General features: G+C 53.3%; 5 protein-coding genes across 5 annotated transcripts; 3 read left to right on the forward strand and 2 right to left on the reverse strand.

Moving 5' to 3' along the window:
- Positions 1-848: 848 nt before the first annotated feature.
- CCOS01_12996 (uncharacterized protein) lies at positions 849-2551 on the reverse strand (the record flags this gene model as incomplete). The annotated part of the gene is made up of 2 exons (XM_060461143.1): positions 849-2413; positions 2464-2551. The coding sequence occupies 2 exons, from the start codon at positions 2549-2551 to the stop codon at positions 849-851; spliced, it is 1653 nt and encodes a 550-aa protein (XP_060308345.1).
- Positions 2552-3350: 799 nt separating this feature from the next.
- CCOS01_12997 (uncharacterized protein) lies at positions 3351-4623 on the reverse strand (the record flags this gene model as incomplete). Its single annotated transcript, XM_060461144.1, has 2 exons — positions 3351-4229; positions 4312-4623. The coding sequence occupies 2 exons, from the start codon at positions 4621-4623 to the stop codon at positions 3351-3353; spliced, it is 1191 nt and encodes a 396-aa protein (XP_060308346.1).
- A 2418-nt stretch (positions 4624-7041) lies between these two features.
- Positions 7042-8378, forward strand: CCOS01_12998 (uncharacterized protein; the record flags this gene model as incomplete). Its single annotated transcript, XM_060461145.1, has 3 exons — positions 7042-7349; positions 7498-7682; positions 7768-8378. The coding sequence occupies 3 exons, from the start codon at positions 7042-7044 to the stop codon at positions 8376-8378; spliced, it is 1104 nt and encodes a 367-aa protein (XP_060308347.1).
- A 275-nt stretch (positions 8379-8653) lies between these two features.
- CCOS01_12999 (uncharacterized protein) lies at positions 8654-8926 on the forward strand (the record flags this gene model as incomplete). The annotated part of the gene is made up of 1 exon (XM_060461146.1): positions 8654-8926. The coding sequence occupies one exon, from the start codon at positions 8654-8656 to the stop codon at positions 8924-8926; it is 273 nt and encodes a 90-aa protein (XP_060308348.1).
- An 850-nt stretch (positions 8927-9776) lies between these two features.
- CCOS01_13000 (modin) lies at positions 9777-12875 on the forward strand (the record flags this gene model as incomplete). The annotated part of the gene is made up of 3 exons (XM_060461147.1): positions 9777-10887; positions 10953-11909; positions 12232-12875. The coding sequence occupies 3 exons, from the start codon at positions 9777-9779 to the stop codon at positions 12873-12875; spliced, it is 2712 nt and encodes a 903-aa protein (XP_060308349.1).
- Positions 12876-13061: the final 186 nt, after the last annotated feature.

A 13061-nucleotide genomic window follows, 5' to 3' on the forward strand; every position in this document is an offset into this window, starting at 1 on the left:
TCGGGTGTTACAGCTGGATTTGGCATGGGGGTCGGCTGCGGCGGCTGACTGCACACTGGGTGGGTTCTTTCGGACTGAATTGGTGATGGGTCTCCGATGAGATTGGTCTAGGCCGCGATGTGTCCCTTGGCGGGAAGTCAGCTTTGGAAGAGGGTTCTTGTCTTCATGATCCTGGGTGAGGGTTTGTCTCACGAAGTTGATTGACAGATTTACCGGAACATAGTATTGAAGTTTTTCCTATTTACTTTGAAGATCGGTTGTAGTGGTCTGATGTTGAACCCTTGTACAAGCGTTTCCAATGAGACAGTACCTTATGTCGCCTACCCGTTCTATCAGAGTTTACTTGAGGCATGAGACACAACTATTCGACGCTGTGCATACCTTCAGTGTGAATCTCGTGCAACATTGGGCGGGATTTGTCATCTTCTTTGATTTCTATAGTCTTGAATTTAAATTGTGGTGTTGGTAAGATGTGTCAATACAAATTCTATGAAGAATTGCCTCCCGCCCAGCTAAGACGTGGAGTCTCTAATGAACCAAGTTCTGTAATAGCATCTCATAAATGGCCTTAATTATGAGCTAATGACACCACATGTCAGACTAGGTTGACTGGACTCAGAGTTCACGTCACCTCGGCTTGAGTTTAAATCAAGTAATCAGCGATATTGAGCACCCTCTACTCTTAGTCGAGTACCTGGCGAACTTCAACTAGTCATCTTAGACCGACGTCTATCTAGACACACTACTCTGGTGACGATGCAATGCATGTGCAGATCCACATCTATCTGGTAGACCCGGCAGACATCGAAACTTGTTTCTTATGGAAGATCATGTCAATGTAATTCATCTCAACCAAAGGCATGCCAAAATCCCTTGCGGCCACTGCCATCCTTTGGAGTGCTTTCCTCCTGCAGCAATGCATTGATTCTAGCCATAACACCATCCAAGACAGCTTCAACCATTCCTTCGGGAGCCATCCCTCCCTCGGTACAAGCATTGATGACAGTGTCGCCGCCCGCAACCCCCGCCACATTGAACACAATACCATGGTAACCCACGGCACCTTGTACCGGGCCGGCCGAGAACTGCACATCCTCAATCTTCACCACCGGCTCTTCAACATTCGAAGACGGAGGCGCGGTCTTGAGACATCCGACATTGGAGACTGAAAAACTGTTCTGCATGAAGAGGCCCATCGACGGCAACTTCTCGGTGAACTCCTCGAGGCTTGGCCCAAGAGCATTGCCGCTGATCCAGGCCTTGTAAAGATGAGACTCGTCCCCGCCGCTCCGCGACTCCACCATCCGTCTCCCATAGTCTCGGACTAGGTCCCAAGCGGCTTTGGAATCGACGGTCGCGGTAAGTCCTTTTTGCTTGTCGCCTACGGAGGATGATGCTGAGAAGGCCTGGCGGTACTTCCTCAGTTTCTCCGGCTCAGGGAGACTCGCAGCCAGGTTGAGCAGTTTACCCTCGCCCGAAGAAGCCGTATCGAAGCAGCCCGTGGCGCGCATGTCCACGGCGTACCGGGTAAATCCGACTTCAGCGTGAGGATAGAAGTCTGCTGCGAGGGTGCCGGCGACGACAACAGCCAGAAACGGCGTGAAAGTTGTGTCATGCGCGCGGCACGCTTTGATGATGGCGTCCATCTTGTCAGAAGGAATACGATGGGTCGTGACCTTTGTGACGGTACGGTCCGCGGGCCCAACGACAGCCATCGGGTCCTTGAGTAGCTCCTTCGGCTTAGGGAAGTTGATGAAGAAGAGCTTTTTGGCGTAGAAGAACCGGTAGAAGAGGAAGACGAGGAGGTTGTAGATAACGCCCAGGACCGCTGGTTTCTTGTGGATAGTGTTCTCGAGGGCCATGCTCAGTCGTACCCTGTCGGGATCGAGCTTGATGATGCGCGTTGGAGTGGAGCCCGCGTCGGAGACGGCTGATGCATTAAGAGCATCCAGTAGCTCGCGGTGGAATATCATACCGAACGCGCCGTCACAAACGAGGTGGTGGTAGACGAAGACAACGTCTCGGCGTCCGATAACGATGATTTTCCACCAGGGCACTCCTGCCTCGACTGTACCATCAGCCCAGTGCCATTTCCCATGGAGCTTTTCGAGGAACTCGGCGTCGACTTGGGTTGTCTCGTCGTCGATGAACTCGATGCAGCGTTCGAGATCAATCTCGTTGAGTGTCGCGAGAGACAGGAGATGCTTGCCCTCCTCGGCGGCGGGCCCTACTACTCCGACGAGACCGAGCTCTGGGAACTTGGTGACGACAGCGTGGAGAGCTGAGAAGACTGCATCGTCGGATAGGATTATACGCTGCTTGCCCGGTTGGGCTGAGGCGTATCGAGCTGCAACTAGAACATTGGATTGGATTCCGAGGCGATGGTAGACGTAGAACATGCGGTCGAGATTTGCTGGCAAACATTAGCGTCGAGCAACTTCTAGTAGTGCCAACTGAACATACTCGTTTTTCGAACAATCGTGTAATGGCCCGAATCTGCGGCCCCATCGCTCGCTCCCTTGGTCGCGATGACACTGGTTGTAGTCGCCATTTCTGGGAGTCCTCAACACGGGCAAAAGCAGTCTGTCATTGACACAAGAAACTAGAAGGCTTCTAGCTTCTAGCCTGGCAGGTAGCTGCATTTTAAACCACAGATCCAGCACCTTTTAGCCACCGTGCTGGAATCTGTTACAAAGATGAGTTGCATTAGTTGAAACGCCATTGAGGTGCAGCTGCGATGTTTGGCGATGCCAGAGCTTAACGTGATGCTCCAAGCGCAAAGTCTGTGAGGCGAAGGTGCAGAGGTAAGCCAAGAGCGTGTAAGTCAAAATCCGAGGTTTAGTCTTTGGCAGTTTGCCTGTATGAGATCTGGTCCGTGTAAGCTACTCATCTCCAACCTCCCCGTCGGGGACAGATATGACATGGCGTCAACGACTCAGCGGGAGGGGACGGAAGCAATATTGACAAGTCCCCCCACTGCCAGCGACGATCATTTCTTCGACCAGGCTGTCAAGATATAGCCCAAGTCTCATGTGAGCTCCCGTCAACGTGTCAAAGATCGCTGCGCTCGGACATGGAGGATGACTCGGCCGACACTGGGATCAACTGGCACGTGGCTGAAGTCTAAGGGCAGATCTCTCCGGATGTCACAACGGTAATCCGAACCAACCTCGACGATCGCATGAGACTGGGAGGCGACGAGGATACCGAGTGCGTGTCATTACCAGATTATGATATTCATCGTCTATGGGTATCCGCTTCTTTTCGTACAAAACGCACACATGAGCACATCACTCAATTATCTTCTTCCTCCACACCCACCGGCCCGCTTTGACAGCATCGCCAAATCCTTACAGGGCCTGGATCCAATCGCGAAGAGTCTTCTGGATCTCGTAGCTGTTCTTCTCCATGAAGAACATGTGGCCGTTGCCGTGGAAGCCGGCCTCGCCGAGCTCGAGGTGCTCCGTCTTGCTGCAGCCGGCCTGAAGAAGGAACTCGACACTGCAGTGGTCGTAGGGAGCGTGGTAGGACGCCTCAGAGGTAACGAGGAGAATGGGCTTGTCGGCGAGGTTGACGAGCTGGCGCGGGGCGGGGGTCTCGGCCTGGAGCACGCACTGGACATAGTTCTCGCCCTTGGCAGGGTAGGTCTGCTGAACGAGGTCGGTGGTGGGATCCGTGACCTCGGGTGAGTAAGTGACGGGGATGTCAGTGAGACCGTAGGCGCGGGCGGACTTGTTGCTGAAGACAGCCTCCTGGAAGGGAGGGCCGGTAGGCTCGAGGAGGATGAGAGCCTTGGTCAGCTCGGGGCGGGCGTCGGCGATGATGATGGGCATGAGACCGCCCTGGCTGTGACCGAGAACGACGGCGGGTCTGCCGATCTTGTCGAGAAGCGCGGCACCGGCGGCCTGGACGGTCGTTTGCTGGTAGGTGGCATTATTGATGAATTGGACGTTGGAGCTGTAGAAGGCATCGAAGACCTCATCACCCATCATGCCGGTACCGGGCCACTGAGTGTGGTTGACAGCCTGGGGCCAGAGCATGTACTCCTTGACGGCGGTGAAGCGCTGCTGGATGATCTCGGCGGAGTACGTCGAGGGCTTGGAGGCGCCGTAGGCGGGCATCCAGGCGGAGCGGCCACGGAGCGTCTGGTCGACGATGTAGACCTCGAAGCCTTGTCTCACAAAGTGAGAGGCCCAACCTCTACCGCCATCAGGCTTGTTGTAGAAGTTCTGAGGGACAGAGGGTCAGCGAATATTCAATATTATGACATCGCGAGGGAGGATCCCGCTGGGAAAGATCTGCAAAACTTACGCTACCCGTCTGGGCCTGACCGTGGATCAGGACGATCGGCGTCTCCTGGGAAACTCCAGTCGTGGGGAGCAACTTCTCAACGTACATCTGATCGCGGAAGATGTGACCACCGGAACCATCGTCGACGTACCCGCCTCCGACATAGAAGTAGGAGCGAATGTACGCCGCCTCGGAGTCGACGCAGCCATCCCTATCCGGCTGAGAGTCCGGGCCTCCTCCCCCGCCCGGGAAACCGAATCCAGGGCCGGGAGGGAACGCGGAAGCCTGGCCCAACAGAGCGGCGGCAGCAGCGGTGAACTTGAGGAATTGCATGGTTGTGCTGCGTCGGGCGTGTCACGTAGATGGCCTGGGAAGTGAGACACTCGGACAGGAATGGTACCGTCTTTCTGGAATTAGAGTACGAGTAAAAAAGGAAAATAAAGGGACGGACGCGAGCTGCAGGAACCGGGAAAGGACTGAAAAGAGCGACAGCGGTTGAGCAGGGGATTAAACTTTGGGCCACGCGGTACGGGAGGGTGGCAATTGGGACTTCTTTAATGAATGAAAATCACCTTGCCGCGTGCTCCGCTAGCCTGGCATAAAGGGTCCATCCTCGAGTGATTTTAAGATAGGGCTGATGGAGAAGAACAATCAAGGAATGGAGGCGTGGAAGGGTGATACGACATTAAGCCCGGTCTTGGAGACCTTGGGCGCCTTGGGGGGCCCGGCGAGCGGCATCCACCCGCTTCGGTCTGTGTGTCTGAAGAGCGGCAGTCAGCCGAAAGGTCGAGAACAAGAACGCCACGCGGCTAGGTCCCGATCTCTAGCGAGGACCGTCGAGATGGGCTGTGGCCCAGCGGTCCCAGCGGACGAGATGATATCACGGCGGAAGTCGGGGGGGCGGGACAGAGGCAAGCCGCAAAAGGAGGCGCACCGCCGCGAACAGCTTGCTCTGCCAGAAATTTTCTCCATCAACAAGAGCAAGTCGGCTCATATTAGAGTGGTGTTCTGTGCGCGAGTCAGCGGGCGGACAGGGACCGGGGGACTACCACGCCCGATGGTCTCATATAGAATGGAGCAAGTGTTGCATCAGTCCGGCATCGTGGATATTAGTCTACCACTAGGCCGCTGACTACGGATCAAGCCCGAGCATTAATCTCCGCCATTGAGCAGAGAAAGCCTCAGAAAAGACAGGCAGAGAACGTTTCCGGACGAGGTGACTGACTCTTGCCAATTCTTGAGGCAGGAAATCTGACCCTATGTGGCATGTTTGGGGGCTAAGTTCCGTCAATATTCTGTCAAAGCCATGTGCCGGGCAGCGGAAAGCCAAGAGACCCAAAGACGACATTCTTATTACCGTAAATCGCTTCAACGTAACGTGGGGGGGACTCGGTTGATCAACTCAAACTAGCGGCGGGGCGAAGTCCTGATTACGATGATCTCGCAAACCCGGCATTCTTCCCACTATTGTGATCTTTGGGTCTTGAATAAATCGGGTCTGCACAACAATATCCATTATCCGTAGGTACATCTCACCATCCTGGACGACCTTCAACAGGCTGCCAAGCCCGTCTAACCCGGCCTTGAATCCTGGAGGAGGGGGACCATTGAAGTATACGTGTAATACGACTGTGGCGGCACTTACTAGTGCTGTGATGCTAGCAGCCGGCGGACCAACGGTCAGCCCATTCCCGTTCTCTTCACGGTGAGCTTTTTTGCTCCGATAAACCCCCCAGCCGGTGAGAAACTCGTAAAGTTCGACGCCGCCCGCCGCCGCTAGACTCAGTTCAGTGAAGTTCGTTGAAAGCAGTCGAAGGAGACTAGCAAACGTCCGTATTGAGTTGGGATTCGATCGGCTAAGCAATCGCTCCCGTCGTTGGTAGCCGTTGAGAACATCTGAGCGCAAAAACAAAAAGTTGTCACTGTCAAGCTGTCAAACTCAAACAAAACAAACTTCTATCAATATCGGCTGTCCAGAATGTACCTGAACAATTACAACGCAAGACTTTTGGCGCTCCACCTGTTCCCTCGGCATCTCTAAATCCTGCAGCAAATCTTCAGCGGCACAGCGGCACAGGCGAATCTGGGTCAAGATTCCAGACGTCTCCTCTCAGGCTCTCGCAAATCGGCCCTCCTCGGCTTCTAGAAGTCGACAGACCACACAGACGAAAGAGTACGTGCCGCACAAGCTGCGTCTCTGCTGCGAGGAAGAGCCCCACGGTGGATCATCGCAATCACACATCTTATGGAGATTCCTCGACAGCCGACGTGCATCCGAACCACCACCAGGGAAAGTTGGGGTTCGCAGCATCCAAACTCCGGAGGTCTCAAGCCCTGATCCTTTCATCTAGGACCATCTTTTTTCTCTTTTCTCTGCAAGGCTCTGGCCGCTCTACAAGCATTGGCAAGGTCCCAGACTCCCCAGAGACTGGTCACGCCCGCAAACATTTCTGAGAATGGTATGATGGTCCTTTCACACAGCAGGTCAGTACCTCGGGCAAGCTGGGATCGGGAGACTTTGCGTATCAAGCTAGCAAGGCCCCCTATTCTCCCCTACCTTAGTGCGATGAGTACGTAGACGTGAAACCGAGAAGATAATAATGTTCATGATCTGCCCCCGAATCTGCGCTCCTCTTCTCGAGAGGCTCCTTTTTTTCCGTCGTCTCTCTTTTTCGTCTCTTGTCTTGTCTTGTCTCCGTCCCGTCCCATCGTCTCGTCGACCCCCCCCGGAGCCTCGGACACTCGCCGGCCATGGACGACCCGACGCTACTTATCCATTGGCTCTTTAGCTGCTTGGCTCTTATTATCATGGTGGCTCGGCTGGTCTGGAAAAAGGTGCACATCTCCAGACAGGAATACAACCTGGGCGACTGGTTCACAGTCGCCGCCATTATCTGCGCTCTGACGCGGCTCGGCCTCATCCACGTCGTCTTGACTTGGGGCACGAACAACGTCTCGGCGGCATATCGAAAGAATCACACGTTTACCGACGAGGAGATCTACAGGCGGGAGATCGGCAGCAAACTGTCCATTGTGAACCGGGTCTTTTACAACTCCTAGTCAGTGCCGCCCCCATTTGCTTCACCGTGCACCCTCAACCACCCTGGACTTCAGCGCTCCTTTGGGCCGTTTGGTCACAATCTGCAGCGGTTTGAGTCAGGAAGGTTATTAGACTTTTACGATCAATCATACTGACATTCTCCCAAGCCTCTGGCTTCAGAAGCTCGTCCTGTTGGATGTCTATCGTCGACTGTTATTGAATCTTCGTTTCGAGAAGATCACCATCTGGTCATTTTCCATCATCTTCTTCTGCACCTACGTCGCCTGCCAGGTGACGACGTTCAGCGAATGCAATCCCTTCCATCTCTACTGGCAGGTTGTTCCTGACCCAGGTACGTGACTAGCCAATTCTCCGAACATGCAAGACATGCCGATGGGATGGAACGAACTCTGATTATTGACTCTCAACCCTTGCAGGCGCATGCTCAAAGGCACAAATGCAACTCGTCGTCGTCGGTGTCCTCAACATCGTCACCGACTTTATGCTACTCGTACTACCACTTCCCCTGGTCTTCTCCTTGAAGACGCCATGGCAACGCAAGATTCAGCTGTACGCCCTCTTCACGCTCGGCGTCTTCATCATCGCCATTACCGTCATTCGACTTCCGATCAACATTACGAACAAGGACAGTCAAATCAACCGAACGACATGGGCTAGCACCGAACTGCTCACCGCCGCGATCGTGGTCAACGCGCCGACACTGTACGGATTGTGGAACAAGAGGAGGCAAGCAAAGTCATCGTCGAAATCTCACGGCGGAACATCGGGACTGCACTATTATGGTCGAGGGACTAATGTCTCTACGCATCGGTCCACCGTCCGGCGCGGAAATGCAGAGGAGGAGGCTTATGCCATGAGCACACGACGCAAGCTGGGCCCCATGGAGGGAATCATGCAAACAAAAGAGGTGATTGTGTCGGAATTCAGGCAAGACACAGATCGCAAGGCCGGGCCCTACGAGCATCTCCCTGATGATTTGGAGAGTGCATCAAATCACTCGAGTCAGCATGGAATATTGAAGAACTAACGAAGCGTAATTTTCTTTGTTTGAAATCTAAGTAGCCAGAATACCACGAATTGAGACACATAATGACGCTCAAGATTCCAAATTTCATATTCGTGTCCCTCTCAAGGGAACAGTTTCCTGCTTCCTTCCCAGGCCGCAAAGGCGACCCATGATTAGCATACCATCTTTATGATTGCCAACTTTGATTGATGTGTCGCTAGGATGCTGCTGCCGGAGATGTCTTCATAGTTATTCTTCTGAAATGGAGGCATGGCCCCGTCATCCCGCATAACACTATGCACAGACTCCCTTATATCCCGAAAGCATCAGACGAACCGCTCGCCAGGGTTCAACCCTTCAGTACAACAACGCTCTACTCAACTCCAAACCACCAATCTCAAAAAAGTGGAAGGCACCTGAATATTTTCTTTCAACCTGATTTTGGTCATCGCAAGTTGACCGAAATCAAGGGGTTGGCAGAGAATGCGTCGGGCATTGGGTCCAGTGGGCCGATCGGTATTGTCGGCCGGCTTCTGAGTCAGAAATCAAAGATGGCTTATGACGTCTGATGTGCGACAGGTTGGTCAGGCAGACTCCAATGAGCAAATTCGCACGCAACTGAGGCCCGCAGCGAGAGCCTTCAGGTCTCCATGCGAGAAAGGAGGCTCTGCGTAGCCTGCTCCTTGAGCCAGAAGAGTGCTGTTGGTGAGATGTGACAGTTGCCAGCTTCTCCAATTGAACTCTGCCCAATGGTTAAGACATGATGACGCACCTGTGTTGACGGGCAGAATTATTGGTTATACGGCTAGTCTCTCGCAGAAGAAGACCACCAATGGCACACTTTCTTGTTGTTGCTTATCAGGCAGTCTACGCAGGCCGCAAAATCCGTACATCCGCGGTGTCCCTTTCCGACTGTTTTGGGCTGCGCCATGGGCTGAGCTGGACCTCATGATGCGCATTTCCAGGGATGCCGCATAAGCGGCCTTCACCTGCAGCTCGAATCCTGTGAGACGGGGCGAACCGTCGCAAAATCATCAATTGCGGTAGTTCACCAAAGCCTCGTCCTCGACTTTTCCGCTTCGTTAATCTATTTACTTATGTCTCGTTCTCGATGAGAACGTCGTCTCCAGTCGAAACAATGGTCCTTTAAACTACCAGACACCCTTCACCGACATTTGGTCTTAGACACGGCTAGTCGCCGCCGTCCACGTGCTCACAACTCCGGCGCCGGCTCGTCCACTTGCGACCCACTTCTGCCGGTGATCAACGGAATCTTCCTCGGCGGGGTAGCATCACCGATCTCATTCTCAATCCCAGCCGTATGGAATAGGATTCTTGGCGAGGACTTCGGACTTTGATGGTCTCTGTCGCACTCGTCATTTCTTTACGTGGTGTTTCACGGGGTGAACATCTGTCAAGATGGCCGACAGCAATTCCAGTAATAGCCCAAGCGACAATAGCAACAGCAATGGCAATGCTAACGGAGGGAGCGACGTAGTTGTTGCGATTGTTGCTCTCGTCGTCTCGGTGGTCGCTCTCTTTGCAGCGACTCTACAGATCATGCAAGCGATCTTTGCGTCGGCTAAAGGGCTTCCCAATTGCACCGAAGACGTGATGGGAGGATGGGCGAAAGGCACGACAAAACGGCCAAAGTTCAAGGAGCTACGTCTCGAGGTTAGGTTCGAGGCGCCAATCATCTTTCTAGCCCCCCCAAACAACCAGAATAAACCTGAAAAAGGAGAGATGTGGTCCGTGGAGGGCACTGAGAAAAGTTGTACCAAGAACCGACTCGAATATGCCAAGATATTCCCAAACCCTGGACCAGCCAACGGAACCAACGACGAAAAGCCGTCTAAGCCTACTGAAAAGGTCCACACTGTCAACAACGAGCTAGCAACATGGGTCTATCTCCTAATCGCCCTTGAAAGAATGGAGAAGGATTCCAAAGAATGGGAGTGCAAGAAGCTCCAAGGGGAATGGTTGCCAAGTTCCATCATCCCGGACCTGCCTGAGCCGACTTTGGCCGTGAAAGTACAGGCGAAGGAAAGAAGCTTCGATGCGAACCCCTCCATCAAGAAGCCCTATGCAACCTCTACGATCTCTCATCTGGTCGAGCTAGCAGCAATACTTGGACTCTATTGGAGAGTCTTCGACCGAGACAACAACCAGTACCGCGCGGAAGGAAATGGCTATAGTCTGACTGGCTCACGTGTACCCGACTTGGGCGTCGTCTTTGTTTTTGAGAAAACTGGTCCCACTGTATTTGAGGAGCGACGAGTGATTCCGACATCTGAAGTGAAGGAGCTCTGTTTTGGGCGAGTGCCAACTTTCTATCGAGTTAAGAAGGATCCCGACGAAGACTTGGAGTGGCAGAGGGAGTTCAAAACGTCGTCGGGAACTGGAACCAAGGTCGAAATCCTTCAACTGAGCACTCGCGATGCCATTGCGGAGACTTTGACCCAGATAGGATGCAACGGCAAAACCACGCTCTTCTACAGAGAAGGAAAGAAAGACCGGCACCTCTTTTCTGGTATGTAATCAGTTAATCGAGTGAATCTGTGGGAGTTTGCGCATGTTCGACTGACTTTTAGGCAGTTACCTTCGAGGTCATCGGCATGCTCGCCCGAGTTTTGCACATTGAAGGAAGATGCTTCCGTTTCCTGCCCAATCCAACAATCTTCTCTTGGGACAGAGATTCGTTGTCACTCCAGCGTCTGCTCATCGCTTTTAGCGGACTGTTGATGAACGATCTCACGGTTGTTGAAGAAGAGGCGGAGACTGTCATCGATGAGAGGGTTGAAACTGCCGTCGAAGATATTAGGGCTCTTTCGGAGTCAGCGGAGGAGATGAGCAACGATTTTGACGAGAACCCGCCTCTAACGAGCAAAAGAATGAGTCTCTTGCACAAAGCCATCGATATGGCAGACAAATCTCTCAAGAAACGAGACCAGGGAATCGTGCTCGATGTGCTACGTCGTCACCTCCAGGAAGTGTTGGCAGCCATCAACAGTCCGGACAAAAGGGGAAAAGAACAGATTTCGTTTCGGGACCTGCTTGGTATCCCTTTGGAGATGAGAGAACAAAGGTTCATGGAAACATACTTCGAGCGCATACTATGGCGTGTAGTGCCTACCAACTCTACCAAGAGGGGCAAGCGAGACGACGAGGTCGTTTCAAGAGCCATACACGACGACACAGAGAAACGAAGATCCCGCTTGGGTAACGGCTCACCCCAAGCCGGCAGCGCAGTCCCTCCGTCGCCGTTGAGACTTAACCCCGGAGAGTCTCCAACCAAGGCTCTAGACGACTCGACGCCCACGCCCGGCATCAGCAGGGTCAAGACGTGGCCTCATCGCATCGAAACTGAGCAACCTGGTGATCAGCCGGAACTTCCGCAGCCAAGCAAGTTGTCAGAGCTGCCACAGTGGGAGACGATAGTACCCAACCATATTGAGATGCAGCGTCTGGCAATATGGTATACACTTGTATTTAGGATGATTTGTTGGTTGATGTTGCACGACTTCGACAAAAAGGATGTGCAAGTGTCGAAAAGTGAGTTGATTGGGAACAGACAGCCCGTGTTCATTCTTTGAGCTGGGCTATGAGGGTGATTGAGGCGCTTATTCTCGAGCTGGATTCCGATTCCATCGCTCTTTAATGCATTCAATTAAGTTATGAGGACCTTGCAGTTTGAGATCCTGATGTATTACTTTTATTCATTGTTCACTGACCAATGGAATGAAGTATAAGCTTTTCTGTGCCGGTGAACCCTAGCCGCAAAAACGCGAATTACCCCACTGGGTGTTTGGATCATGCCCCTCACTAGACTTCTCAAATTTTGATTCTTCACATCCCTCCCAACGACACGTGGTAGGCAAACAAAAGGCTGCGAGCTATTCATTTCAACGCTCATTCGATCCCCGGATCTCATCAAACGACACCATGACATCGTCATCAGAGCAGCCCGCCGCCCTAGAGGATGGCCGGCGCATTTATCTAGGCAATCTTCTCTACAGCATCCAGCCCGTCGACATCGAGGAGATGCTGAAAGACAATGGCTTTGAAGGGTACGAAAAAATTCACATCTCCATGGATCCAGTATCGGCTCGGAATCCCGGATACTGCTTCGTCGATTTCGCTGAGCGCGCAGACGCCGAACGGGCACTATCCTCCCTTGATGCGCGCCTTCGTGGTAGACCACTCAAGGTCGGCCCATGCGAGCCCAAGAAGCAGAACCGGAGTCGCTGGCAAAGCGACAGAGAGCCTTCCTTCAACAGGTGGGGAGACTGGTCAGGATCGCGGGGTGAGGGCGGCGACGAGGCTGGCAGATCACCAGCGCGGAACGGTAGGAACGGCGGCATCGAGAGCGGACCGTACGGCGCCATCAAGCACTTCGACGAGGTCGTTGCGACGGAAGGGGATGGCAGGAGACTCTATGTTGGAGGATTGGGTGCGATGGTTGACCAGGCACAACATCAGGATGAACTGCAACAAATTCTTGAGGGCCACAAGCCGTAGGAAACCCCCTCCAGTCGCCAGCGATGGTGAACTTACCCTATGCCGCCGCTAACTTGACTCCGACGATAAAGACTAGCCATCAGTAAGCGTATCACTCCCCATGAGTCTACTAGGGCCAAGGGCGGTGAGCACCACTACTGCTTTGTCGATTTTGCGACAGCTGAAGAGGCCGATGCAGCAAGAAAC

This window comes from Colletotrichum costaricense (genome assembly GCF_030867565.1).
Source record: "Colletotrichum costaricense strain IMI 309622 chromosome Unknown Scaffold_16.1, whole genome shotgun sequence".
NCBI classification, from domain to species: Eukaryota; Fungi; Ascomycota; class Sordariomycetes; order Glomerellales; family Glomerellaceae; genus Colletotrichum; species Colletotrichum costaricense.